Source organism: Chiloscyllium plagiosum, unplaced genomic scaffold (genome assembly GCF_037043375.1).
Source record: "Chiloscyllium plagiosum isolate Xiang-an unplaced genomic scaffold, Cpla_swu_hap1 HiC_scaffold_19, whole genome shotgun sequence".
Lineage (NCBI taxonomy): Eukaryota > Metazoa > Chordata > Chondrichthyes > Orectolobiformes > Hemiscylliidae > Chiloscyllium > Chiloscyllium plagiosum.
Window position 1 is genome coordinate 52,082,781 of NW_028270157.1, and position 13,888 is coordinate 52,096,668.

Genomic DNA, 13,888 nt, shown 5'->3' on the forward strand with positions numbered 1-13,888 from the left:
AGGATCATACCTGGCACAAAGGAAGATAGAGGGTCAGTTATCTCAGCTCCAGGACATCTCTGCAGGAGTCCCTCAGGATAGTGTCCTAGGCCCAAGAATCTTCAGCTGCTTCATCAACGGCCTTCCCTCTGTCATAAGGTCAGAAGTGGGGATGTTCACCGATGATTGCACAATGTTCAGTACTATCCACGACTCCTCAGATACTAAAGCAATCAGTGCTCAATCGCAACAAAATCTGTGAGAGAAAGTGAGGGCTGCAGATGCTGGAGGTCGGAGCTGAAAATGTGTTGCTGGAAAAGCGCAGCAGGTCAGGCAGCATCCAAGGAACAGGAGAATCGACGTTTCGGGCATATGCCTGAAGAAGGGCTTATGCCCGAAACGTCGATTCTCCTGTTCCTTGGATGCTGCCTGACCTGCTGTGCTTTTCCAGCAACACATTTTCAGCCGCAACAAAATCTGGACAATATCCAGGCTTGGGACGATAAGCAGCAAGTAACTATTGCGCCACACAAATGCCAGACAATGACCATCACCAATCAGAGACACTCTAACCACTGCCCCTTGACATTCAATGGTATTACCATCACTATCAACATCCTTAGGGTTACCATTGACCAGAAACTCAACTGGACTCACCACATAAACACAGTGGCTACAAGAGCAGGTCAAAGACTAGGGAACTGCAGCGAGTAACTCACCTCCTGACACCCCAAAGTCAATCCACTATCTACAAGACACAAGTCAGGAATGTGATGTAATATTCCCCACTTGCCTAGATGGGTGCAGCTCCAACAATACTCAAGAAACTTGACACCATCAATCAAAGCAACCCACTTGATTGGCACCACATCTACAAACATTCAATCCCTCCAACACCGGTGCTCGTTAGCAGCAGTGTGTACAATCTACAGGGTGCATTGCAGAAATTCACCAAAGATCCTTAGACCACACCTTCTAACCCCACGACCACTTCCATTTAGAAGGACAACAGCAGCAGGTACTTGGGAACACTACAACCTGCAATTCCCCTCCAAGCCACTCACCACACTGACTTGGAAATATACCACCATTCCTTCACAGTCGTTGGGTTAAAATCCTGGGATTGTCTCCCTACCGACATTGTGGGTCAACCCACAGCAAGTGGACTACAGCGGTTTAAAAAAGACAGCTCACCACCACCTTCTCAAGGGGAAATAGGGATTGGTTATCAATGCTGGCCAGCCAGTGACGCCCAAGTCCCACAAATGAATAAAATTTAAGGGTGGCAGAACAGATGGCTTGCAGCATAGGCCATGCAGACAGATTCAGAACAAGCCTGCTATGGAGAGGCAAGTCCTGTACACTCAGGGTCAGCTGGAGAGGCCCACCTGCACTTCATCTCCCCAGCAATTGGTCTCAAGGAAGAAGGCATGGCAGTAGGGCAATGGGGACCCTGGCGTATATTACAGGTGTCCCCTTCCACACAAGGTAGCACCCAGTTGGAAGATGAACCACAATCAAGCCTTTCAGAAGTCTCCCTTCAGGACAGTTCAGAGGTGGCCAGGCCCTAGAGCTCCACCCTGTCTGCTGACCCTCAGAACCTTGGGAGTTCACTTCGCAGAGGATCCACTTACATGTGGTAAGAAAATCTTGATATGTCTGGCTCATCTAGACACAAACATCCTTGGGGTCACCTAACCTAACCTCCAGGGCCAAAGGGTTCTATTGCTTAGTCAGCTCCCTTCTCCTCAGCCTGCTGAACCAAGGAGTACATTAAGTTATAGGAGAGAGACAGGACTTATTGAGGCACTTTGGTGGCAATGCACTGTAGGTTATTTGGCAACTTTCTATAAATTTCACGGTTATAACCTTACATCTGGTTGTTTGCAATTACTGGAAGTTTCAATTCCTCTTTAAACATTAATAGTCTCTTACAATATTGCAACATTATCCAAACACTATACGATTATTAGAAGATTCTTTCAACTCTCCTTTTAACCTTCTATTTTCTAAAGATAAAAAACACAGCTTCTTCTGCATATCCATGAATCCATCATCTTTTACACTTGCGACTATTCCAGTAAACTCTTCTCTATACTGTCCAAAGCTTACACATCCTTCTTAAAATGTGATCCCCAGAATTTGATGAAATACTCCGTCTAAGTCAGAAATTGTGTTTTATCTAGGTTTAGCAAAACTAACTTGCTATTGTAATTTTTGGATTGACATATAAAAACAACACAAAACAGTACACTGCCTAAAACAATTCCAGATAATTTGCAAATTTCTTTATGTTATTAAATCTTTATGTAACAGCAGGTAGGATTTTCTGAGGAACGGTGCTCTCCACAGATTGACCTTGCACTTCTTCCTTCACGCTGTGTATGAGTTCCACGTTTCTGATAGGAGGTTCCGATCAGGACTCCTTCAGAAATGTGGAGCCATAATTCCATTCAGACAGAACAGTTGGAGAAAGGTAAGTCATACAGCCTTTTTCATAGCAGTCATGTTCTGAAATGTAAATGTCCACCATCACAGACTGCAACATTGGCAGCTCCTGTGAAAGTTTAAGTATATAAGATAAATGTGTTGTTAGGATACCAATGCATTAGGATGTTGAGGGAGTCCACAGGTCTGTGTCCTATCCAGTGCCTGGGTCTAGGTGTGATGTTGTTTCCCTTTAAAGGCCCTCACATTGGTAGCCTCTCGTACAATGGTCACTCACTTGCTCACTCCCACTGTGGTCACGGCCATTCCCTTCCCTATTTGCATACTTTCAATTTCTGGTTAGTAAGGTGCCAGGTGGGCAGTGGATAGGGAGCCAAGATGCAAGCTGGCAAGGGAAACCTGTTAAATAATAGATTGTTTAGGATAGGCCAGAGTGGGAGATACCAGGTCCACAGGAGGTCGGAGGTTGCTGTCAGGTCCAGAGCGGTGGAAGAGGCTGGAGGATCATATCCCCAATGGGCAGCAGAGTTGGGCCTGGAGCACGGAAAGGGTTGTTTGGTCTGACAGTGTGTAGTCAATGGGGTTGGGGGTTGAGTTGGGTCCTGGGATCTGGGGATTGGGCTCCATGTCCTAGGTACAAATTAGGAGAGTGAGTTGGAATGGCTAAATGGGAGAATGAGGTCAACTCCCAGAGGAAGGAGTTATCTCCAGGAGGGTTTTCCAAACCCACAACCACTATCATCTAGAAGGACAAGGGCAGCAGATACATGGAAATACCATCACCTTGAAATTCCCCTCCAAGCCACTCACCACTCAGACTTGGAAATATATCATCAGTGCATCTGTGTTGCTGGGTCCACAATCTGAAATTCCCTCATTAATGGCATTGTGTGTCTACGTAGAGCACATGGACTGCAGCAGCTCCAGAAGGCATCTCACCACCAGCTTCTCAAGGGGAACTAGGTAGGGGAAATAAATGCTGGCCCAATGGTGTCCACATCATATAAATTAATAAAAAGAGAAGTGTGTGCCTGTTCAGTCTCTGGGTGATATAAAGGGACTGAAGGGTGCATGCTAAGTTGAGGGTCAATTTAATAAGTACCCAAGAGTTAGACAAGATTTGAATTAAAATTAATCAGGATTTTATGGTGCGACTATTTACTTAACTGCACTGGGATCATCTGAATTATCTGATTTAAATTGATATATTTGGAGTGTTTGAAGCATTAAGCAATTGCTCAGTGGAATGTTGAATTTCCCATGCAATTCCTTGCAGTCTGCTATATTGGAGATTCTGCAGGGTTGCCATGCGCAACTCCCAATTGTGCTTCAGAAACAATTCCCTGAGCATCAGGAAGTACAGCCCATGTGTCGAATTATCTAAATACGCTCCATTCTATAATTCTGTTTGGATACTTAACTATATACCACAGCACATGATTTATCAAAACTAATTGTGTGTACAAAACTTCAAACCTTTAGACTGTTATAAAATTGTATTTTTTTTTACACTGATGCACTCAAGTTAACTGCAGTATACTTCTGTATACAAACAATGTTTGCGTTGAGAACATAAAACAGATCACCATGACATTACACTTTTTTATCAAAACTAGTTAAAGACATCAGTGCATATTTTGGAGTAATATTTACTTTAAAATATTACCAAACAAATTACCATTTCAAACATTCACTGTAGTTTGTGTGTTTGTAAAATTTACCTACCAGTCAGAACAACTTGTGAATCTTTGACTTTGAAATATATAGTCTGATCCATTTTTCCACCCAGCAGCACTGTATACTGTCACACAAAGTATCTTCAGCAAGTTAAACCTGACAGCTTTGGTGAGCAGTCAAACACATTTCCTGAATAGCACCAGTAATGAAACTGGCTAAAAATATTTAGAGGTGTCATCTTACTTCCGTTTGCCGTTACATTACTACACCAGACTTAACCATTACTACACCAGACTCAACCCTGCAGGGAGGTCCCAAATGATTGTGAAAGACTGCTGAAGCTTGAGAATACTTTTGCAGCAAAATTTGAATACTGCAAGTCATATAATAAAACAGAAATAGTCAAGAACCAATTCTAACGTTAGCACTTCTGTTTAACATCCTTCTTTCTATAGTCATGGAGTCTAAGGCTGACTCTTGGTTTATATTTTCAAAGGTATAATTTGTAGCCACCACATTTGTCCAAACAGCCTTCTAGAATCTCGAACTTCTCAGACAATTTAAAAGACTGAAGCTCGTCCACTTCTTGCTTCTCAATCACCATGCCTCACTCGTACTTGCTACCCACTCATCTCTGACCATGGACCAAAACAGACAACTCTATTCTGAGCAGTATGACAACTCCTGGAACAATATATCATGTCAATTTCCCCTTCCCTGCTGCAAGTCACTGATCCCTCTTGCATTGACAGAAACTGATTTACTGTTTAGTCTTGATGAACAGTACATTGTTGGCTTTCTTAATATACCTGTGCACTGGATTATGCTGGAGAAGCCATTTATCACAGACTGGAAGGAGACAATGCCAAGTAAGTTAAAAATAGTGGTAATATTGGCAGATGCTTGCAAGGACTGGTCTCCTCACCCAGAAAGCAGAATATTCTGTTGTCGGAGACTGCAGATATCTGCCAAAATTTTAAAAATGGCTGTCTAATACGCTGCTGTTCAGATGATTCCAAGAAAACAGACTCTCAGCCTATACATCCTGTTTGCTGGCTATTACCCCTATGAGCAAACACTTTCACCTATTATCGTTTGACAGACTTAGCAACAACAGTTGCTCCTCTTGCTTTACCCATTCCTCCATCTAAATCAAACTGGCAGCAATCACATTGAATTAGCATCTAGAACGCACCAAAGCGAGGAGGAAAGACAGTGCTAACTTGGCAATTATACTAACACATGAAAGTGTCAAAATGACATACAGGAAAGACCAATTAGTCCAGGTAACACAACCACTCTTCACCCACCTGGAACCAAGAATAAAAACAGTCTTATCAGGGCAAATACCTGAGAAAATTCCTCATAGCACAGTAAGTGACTAAAACTAAACTAAGATATCATATTGGCCCTGGTTTAATTGATAGAGTATAAGCTACCTTTTCTAAGTGGTGAACCTCTCCCCAGTTCAGAAAAATGTTGTAGGCTCTCTTAAACAAATTAGCACTGCACTAACCAGCAACCTACTGAACAGATAAAATCTTTAGGAAAGAACAACCAAATGTCTATCCTACTTTGACCCTTACTTAAACCCTGACCCTACCTAACTAGCCAATTGACATAAGTGATCGGTGTCAAAACAATTGAGTCCCTTAGTTATTTTAACCAACCTGTTCGGAAACATTATGACACACCTCCAGGGCACATGGGACTTGAACCCAGATCTTCTGGCCCAGAGGGAGGGACTGCATCACAAGACCCTAACATGTTTGGCTGAATTTGAATCTGTCTGGGAAAGCTCTAATAGATTTCTAAGCCATCACCTTAACTAGTTAGCTACAGCAAGCTACAGATAAACTACCCCATTCCAATATCTGTTTAAACTGCTAAGACTGAGCTGAAATGTTTTAAACTGGAAACTAATGGATTACTTACTCTATATGCTTTCCAGAACCTATTCTAAAGGGATTTAAAACTGGACACTGTTATAAGTGAAGCTAAACCAGCTCTTGGATATAACAATGTATTTGTGGTGAATACAACCTAGAACCCTGTTTGCTTGCATCAAAGCTTCATGAAAAGCTACAGGCAAACTATCATTTTTTACACCACTGGCTAGCGTCCTGTTCCTTGTAGAGTGTTCATATTTTAAACATTATAACTGGACATGTGCAGATTTGTAATGGGTGTGGATTTAGGTAACTGACATCCTGATAAACAACCAACCAGGCGTTATACATGCTATGGAACGAATCACATGGGATATTTTGTTTCAACGAGGTTTGCCTCCTCTCATGCTGCAACTTCAAAGCCAGTTTAAGCTATCTTTGTAACATTCATTGACCAAAGCTGGAAACAAATGAATTTTAATCTATAAATACCTTAATATGACTTGCTTTGACTAAAACTAAAGAATAGATTTCATTTTTATTACAGCCCTCTCCACATGGTAACAAAGTCTGATTAAATTAAACCTGGAAGCTTGATGGTCATAGAGTCACAGAGTCATAGTATCATGGAAACAGACCCTTCAGTCCATTCCGACCATGTTCACAAACTAAACTAGTCCCATCTGCCTGCACTTGACCCATATCCTTCCAAATTTTCCTATTCATGAACTTATCCAAATATCTTTTAAATGTTGTAATTGTACCTGCATCCACCACTTTATCTGGCAATTCATTCCACACACAAACCACTCTCTCTGTAAACAGGCTGCCCCTTCTGTCCTTTTTAAACCTTCCCCTCTCACTTTAAATATGTGCTCCTAATCTAACACTATCAGCATATCATTTTCTTCTTGATGTGAGATGTGATGTGCTTCTTCCAATCACTTTAAAATGTATAAATAACCAAGAACCTATTGAAAAACTTAGCTTCTGACTGAGTATGGGTGCTAAACAAAAAACTATTTTTTTCTATAAAACAATCTAAATAAACTGCAAAAATACTGATCGTCTGTCAGAAATCAGAGATATACTCAAGGAACATGAAAAATCACAATTTCATCCCTCAATCAGAGATCATAGAATCCCTATGGTACAAATAGAGGCCAGTGGGCCCAATGAGTCTGCACTGACCCCCCCCGCGCCACCAAAGAGCAACCTACCCAGAACCAGCCCCACGGGAGGAAAACAGAACACCCCGCAGAAACATAGACACAGGCAGAATATACAAGCTCAACACAGATGCCCCAGGCTGGAATTGAATCCATTTCCCTAGCACTGTGAGAAAGCACCCCAGATCACTCCAGGTTACTTTATGTAAATACTTGGTTGCTCTGAAATACTTTTGAGTTTATTCTCTGAAATTAGGTAAAACAGTGAGAAGTAACAAATAACAAAGGCAGACTTGAAAAATAACCAGAAAATGAAGAGAAGCTTCAGTTCAGACTGAAATTGAACAGATTACATCAGGTCCTGGCTACTTACACTGAAAGAAAGCTGCATTTGTTCAATAATTGAATGTTCCTATGGGAAACTGTTTTTGAGGAGGACAGTTGAGAAACTCAAGACTATTAACCTTCTGTAAACTGACAAAGTTCAGGAGACATAACTATTGAGAAACTGATTTTCTGTTAATTTTGATAGCAATGATATCAAGGTGGGTTCATGCCAGGGTGACATAATTGACAATCTTTTCATACCACTTCTGTAAACATTCTTGCTAATGCTTATAACAGGCACACAACACCATGTTATAGTCCAACAGGTTTATTTGGAAGTACAAACTTTCGGAGTGCTGTTCCTTTGTCAGGTAGCTAGTGGAGCAGGATCATAGGACACAGAATTATAGTAAAAGATCAAAGTATCACACTACTGATACAATGTATTGAACAAACCCTAGATTGCTGTTAAGTCTTTAATCACTTCGAATAGGTTGCAGGTTTTGATTCATTAATGTAAATCTCAAAACTTCTTTCAAGTCACAGTCCTGAGATAACTTAAGGTTTTATTTTTAAAAAGGGGACATCTCAGCTCAGACATTGTACAGAGAACTCCCAGGTTCTGTTGCGACACTACAGATTCCTTACAGAACCTCAGGCACCCACGGACCAGTCGAACCAGTAACATTCCTTGTCACAATGGAAGTTTTGGCACTCTACACCAGCATCCCCCATAGCTACAACAGCCTCGGTACTCAATACTAACAACTGCCAATCTCCAGGCACCATTCTACAATTCATCTGCTTTATCCTTGACCACAATGTCTTTACCTTTGACAACCAGTTCTTCATCCAGACACACAGAACAGCCATGGGGTTTTGCACCCCAATATGCCAACATTTTCATATACAAGTTTGAATAAGACTTCCTTGCTGAACAGGATTTCCAACCAACACTATACACCAGATATATTGATGACGTTTTCTTCCTCTGGACCCATGGCAAGGACTCACTGAAACAACTGCACAGTGATATCAACAAGTTTCATCCCACCATCAGACTTACCATGGATTACTGTTAAGAATCAGTCTGATTCTTGGACACACACATCTCCATCAAACACAGGCACCTCAGTACCTCACTCTACCGCAAACCCACAGATAACCTCACGATGCTGCACTTGTCGAGCTTCAACCCAAAACATATTAAAACAGCCATCCCCTACGGACAAGCTCTTTGCATACGATGAAGAGGAACACAACAGACACTTGAAGGTGCTGAAGGGCACCCTCATAAGAACAGGGTACGATGCTCAATTCATCGATTGCCAGTTCCGATATGCCACAGCGAGAAACAGTAATGTCCTCCTCAGGAAACAGACACGGGATACAACCGATAGGGTACCCTTCGTTGTCCAGTACTGGGAGAGGAGCAACCATGCCATGTTCTTCAGAGCCTGTAACACATTATCGATGAGGATGAGCACCATTAGTGGGCGGCACGGTGGCACAGTGGTTAGCACTGCTGCCTCACAGCGCCAGAGACCCGGGTTCAATTCCCTCCTCAGGCGACTAACTGTGTGGAGTTTGCACATTCTCCCCGTGTCTGTGTGGGTTTCCTCCGGGTGCTCCGGTTTCCTCCCACAGTCCAAAGATGTGCAGGTCAGGTGAATTGGCCATGCTAAATTGCCCGTAGTGTTAGGTAAGGGGTAAATGTAGGGGTAGGGGTATGGGTGGGTTGCGCTTCGGCGGGTTGGTGTGGACTTGTTGGGCCGAAGGGCCTGTTTCCACACTGTAAGTAATCTAAGTAATCTAATCTAAAAAAAACCACACCAATACCTTCAGTATGTCTCCACTTCTCACCTTTAAACAACCACCAAACCTTAAACAGACCATTGTTCGCAGCAAACTGCCCAGCCTTCAGGACCAATATCAACCACAACACTTACAACCCTGTCATGGCAATCACTGCAAGACATGTCAGAGTGTCAATATGGATACCACCATTACCCTTGGGGACATCATCCACCATGTATGCAGCAGGTACTCATGTGAATTAGCCAATGTTGTCTTTATTATTCACTGCAGGCAAGGATGCCCTGAGACATGGTACATTGGCAAGACTAAGCTACAACGGATGAATAGACACCATGCAACAATCGCCAGGCAGGGATGTTCCCCTCCTGTTGGAAACACTTCAGCAGTCAAGGACATTCAGCCTCGGATCTTCGGGTGACCGTCCTCCAAGGCGGACTTCAAGATATGCGACAATGCAGAGTGACTGAGTAGAAGCTGATAGCCAAGTTCGGGGTTCATGTTGCACTACAGGTGTGACTCTACTGCACTATACACTCTCACACAAGACCATAAGATCATAAGCCAAGTTCAGTACCAATGGGGATGGCTTCAATCGGGATCTTGAATTCATGTCACACTACAGGTGACCTCACTACACTATACACTCTCACACACACTGACACACAAGCACACATACACATACATACACCCACTCTCTTATACGCGATCACACTCACACACTCACGCAGACCCTCTCTCATGTGTATGCTGTCTCTCAGACACACACACACCCCACACTCACCTGCACACCCTCTCACAGGCATATACTCCGTCACACTCACACACACACTCTATCAAGCAATCACACACAAACACACACACACTCACACTCACATTCTCTCTCACTCCCTCACACGCATATAAGTCTATGGGGTGAATTTGCTTTTGTGGATTTATATTTGCAGACACATTCTATTTGTTCAAAAAGCACACAGTTTGCAGGCAGTCAGTCCATGTGACATTTTATAAATTCCTACTTTGGAAATACAACCAGTCTGACTTAAGGTTGGAACACAGACAGACTCTAACTCACACCTTTAATGCATTGTCTGAGCTGAGATGTCACCTTTTTATTATAAAACCTTAATTATCTCAGGAATGTGACTTGAAAGAAGTTCTGGGATTTACATATTAATGAGTCAAAACCTGCAACCCAATCTAAGTGATTAAAGACTTAACAGCAATCTAAGTTTGTTCAACACATTACATCAGCTGAATGGCACGTTGATCTTTTACCATAAATGCTGTATCCTATGATCCAGCACCACTAGCTACCTGATGAAAGAGCAGCACTCCAAAAGCTAGAACTTCCAAATAAACCTGTTGTACTATAACCTGGTGTTGTGTGATTTTTAACTTTGTCCACCCGAGTCCAACACCAGCGCCTCCACATCATGGCTTATAAAAGAGATATATGGGAAAATAGTCAGAAAGGAAACAAACTGCTTCCAGCACAAACCTCATCAATAATAATAAACAAAAGAAGCAAGATTTAATAATCCCATTTCTGAAATGTAATCAAACAGATTTCAGCAAAAAGCTAACTATTCCACATGTTCATCACAGATACGAAATAGAAGGGCACTATTCTTGTGCTACAATCAAAGCATACATTTATACTGATCAAAACACACTAAATTGATTTGACAATGAGGAAATAAATTCTGAAACAGCTACAATAACTTCTCCTCTGTTAAATAGGAAACAGCTGTTTCCAGGTTTCAGTTCTGCTCCACATTTCTTGAGGATTTACAAACGTGTTAACACAAATGCTGTACTATGCACTTCGCCTGATAATTCAGTGCAGAGAAACATAAAATGGACTATGTGCACAGGCAACATACACCTCATGCCTTTCCAGCCCCAGCTGCTTATCATTTACAAAGCTAGAGGCGATGACTGAAGATAATCGGAAGTATATATTAAGCTTATGCTAAATAAAAAACTGACTCTGCTGCAAAACGCAACATATTTGGAATTCCTTTAAGTGGAGTTTGCACGTTCTCCCTGTGTCTGCGTGGGTTTTCTCTGGGTGCTCCGGTTTCCTCCCACAGTCCAAAAATGTGCCGGTCAGGTGAATTGGCCATGCTAAATTGCCCATAGTGTTAGGTGCATTAGTCAGAGGGAAATGGGTCTGGGTGGGTTACTCTTCGGAGGGTCAGTGTGGACTGGTTGGGCCAAAGGGCCTGTTTCCACACTGTAGGGAATCTAATCTAATATAATCTACAGTCTTGTATAGTGCCTAGCTATAATTTTGGAGGGAAATGTGTTTAGAAACTTTCATAATCCACCCAAAAGCAAGAGTTTGAAGTATTTTAAATTAAGGTTTTGCAAGAAATTGCACATTAAGGCACTGTAATCAAAATGTAATTTCCATTGATTTACCTAGTTAAACTCATGGATATTTAAACTATTAAATAAGAAAGGTAAGTACAAGCCAAGTGTAATTTAATCCCTCCCTATTGCACCCAACCACCATCAGAACACTGCATCTCAGTTACTAAATACCTTGAGACATATAATGTTGTCTGTTCAAACCTTTATCGTATTTGAGACCTGTTTTTCAGGTCTCCTCTTGCTCAGTTTAAAATATAAGTGCAAAGAGGCTTAAAGCAGCAAGACTAATTTAGAACTAGCAAAACTAGTTTGCACTTCAAGTCAAATTGTTAATGGATCCAAAGCCAAAAGGAAAACTAAAGTGCCGAATTAATGTCTGCTGTCAACTTATTCTAATTTTTGAGCAAACCTTAATTCTGGTTGTTGAAAATCCTGTCGGAAACAACAAAGAATCTCATAGTCTAGCTAAAACCCCAATCCCACCTTTGCCTCTGTCTATATTGCTGCTGCTCCTTCTGCAGGTCCCTTGAAATGAGAAATACAGTTTGTGGCAATAACCTGACTGTGGAGTATTTAACATGGGGGAGGGGGTTGCTGCTAGACTGTAGCGACCACACAGTTCTAGTAGACCATGAGACTCTCCTGATTTTAATGCCTTGCAAGTTGACGGTCAACCTATCATGAAACCATCTTCTGTGGCCATCAAGTTCCTTAAGTAGGGCTTTGACCCAGAGCTTCTGGCTCAGAAAGAGAAAATAATGCTGCTTGTTGTACCACAAGACCTCCAAACATTGTTACCATTGCAAAAGATATACTCTTATGAGCTTTGGTTGAAAAGTATCCTTAGAGGTAGTGAGGAAAAGTTGGCAGCAGGTATGGTTCACAGTCTTACTGCAGTCACTTATGCATTTTGAGTTTTAAAAACTTATAGGTGTTGTTGTGCAAGGGCATCAGCAACCTGGAGCAATCTTATCATGATGCCGTAGAGCTGCAGATCATTGATCATAAATAGCATAGTGTGGAAGGTGTTAGAACTGTCTGGAACTTGACACTAATGGAGACTACTTCACGGGCATGAACCATGAAGATAGAATAGTCCTTACATGATGCAACTATAAGTCAGAGCCTGGTATATCTATGATTGCCATGTGCATCAGTATTTAGTATCATTATATCGTACGTAGTGTTACTTTGCATTCTAAGCCTGAAGACAGTTATTGATTTTGCTTTCTCCTCGGTCAGTGCAGCGCGAAACCAAACTCGTAGCGTGCTACCTAGCTCATAGCGTATTATCATATTAAAAGACATATTATGAATTCACTACCTAGAAAACTGTGGTAGCAGTGAAAGTCAAGAAACTGAACTGATATCATCTAGATAAGTGAAGAATGCAAAAAATAGTATTTTCAAGAAATCATCAGTGCAGCTTTAAGAGCAGACAGCAACCAGAAAGAAAAACCACAGAGCCGAAGAGATGTTGTGAATGTACGGAACACTCTTCGCCACACAAATCACCAGAACACTAAGTCTCGAAAACCTTTTACAGTCAATAATAGGGAAAAGAAGACTTTTAAAAAGCAGTGAAAGCAGCAAAAGCTCACGAGCGTTTACACTGATAAATTGAATTAAGTATCTGAGAATAGAGGCCAATTGCTATCACACAAAGCAGATCCAGTCTTTTGAAGGAAGGCATAGAAAAGGTTTCATTTCTGCCCAAAAACCTAAGCTATGGACCACAATTATGATTTTTTTAAAAATCATTCATGGGATGTGGGTTTCACAAGCCAGCATCACACTTTGTTGCTCATCCCTAATTGCCCAGAGTGCAGATAAGAGTCAAGCACATTGCTGTGGGTCTGGAGTCACATGTCAGCCATCAGATTTCCTTAGCTAAAAGACATTAGTGAACCAGATGGGTTTTTCCTGACAATTGGCAATGGTTTCATGGTTATCATTAGACTCTTATTTCCAAATGATTATCAAATTCAAATTCCACTATTTGTCTTGGCAGGATTCTAACCCAAGTACCCAGAACATTACCTGAGTCTCTAGATTATCAGTCAAGTGACAATATTACTAGGCCATCTTCTATCCCTTAAGTGAGTTAATAAATTTCTGAACTGTTTCGTTAATGATGAAGCTAACAACAAGTTAAGATAATTCTTTAGTACAGGCTTAAAGAAAATTGATTGAAAAAAGGAAAAC

At 41.6% G+C, this 13,888-nt stretch overlaps 1 protein-coding gene across 7 annotated transcripts in view; it reads right to left on the reverse strand.

Annotated features, from left to right (window-relative positions):
• The window catches only part of LOC122559567 (FYVE, RhoGEF and PH domain-containing protein 4), a 256,121-nt gene that overhangs the window by 175,343 nt on the left and 66,890 nt on the right, over nt 1–13,888 (reverse strand). The window contains exon 1 of one of the 7 annotated variants that reach the window (XM_043709244.2): nt 4,153–4,234. The exons of the other annotated variants lie outside the window; for them this stretch is intronic. Within the exon in view, the coding sequence (XP_043565179.2) occupies nt 4,153–4,204 (52 nt within the window). The 5' untranslated portion in view covers nt 4,205–4,234. Of the gene's footprint in view, nt 1–4,152; nt 4,235–13,888 lie in introns of those variants that run through there. 7 annotated transcript variants of the gene reach the window in all.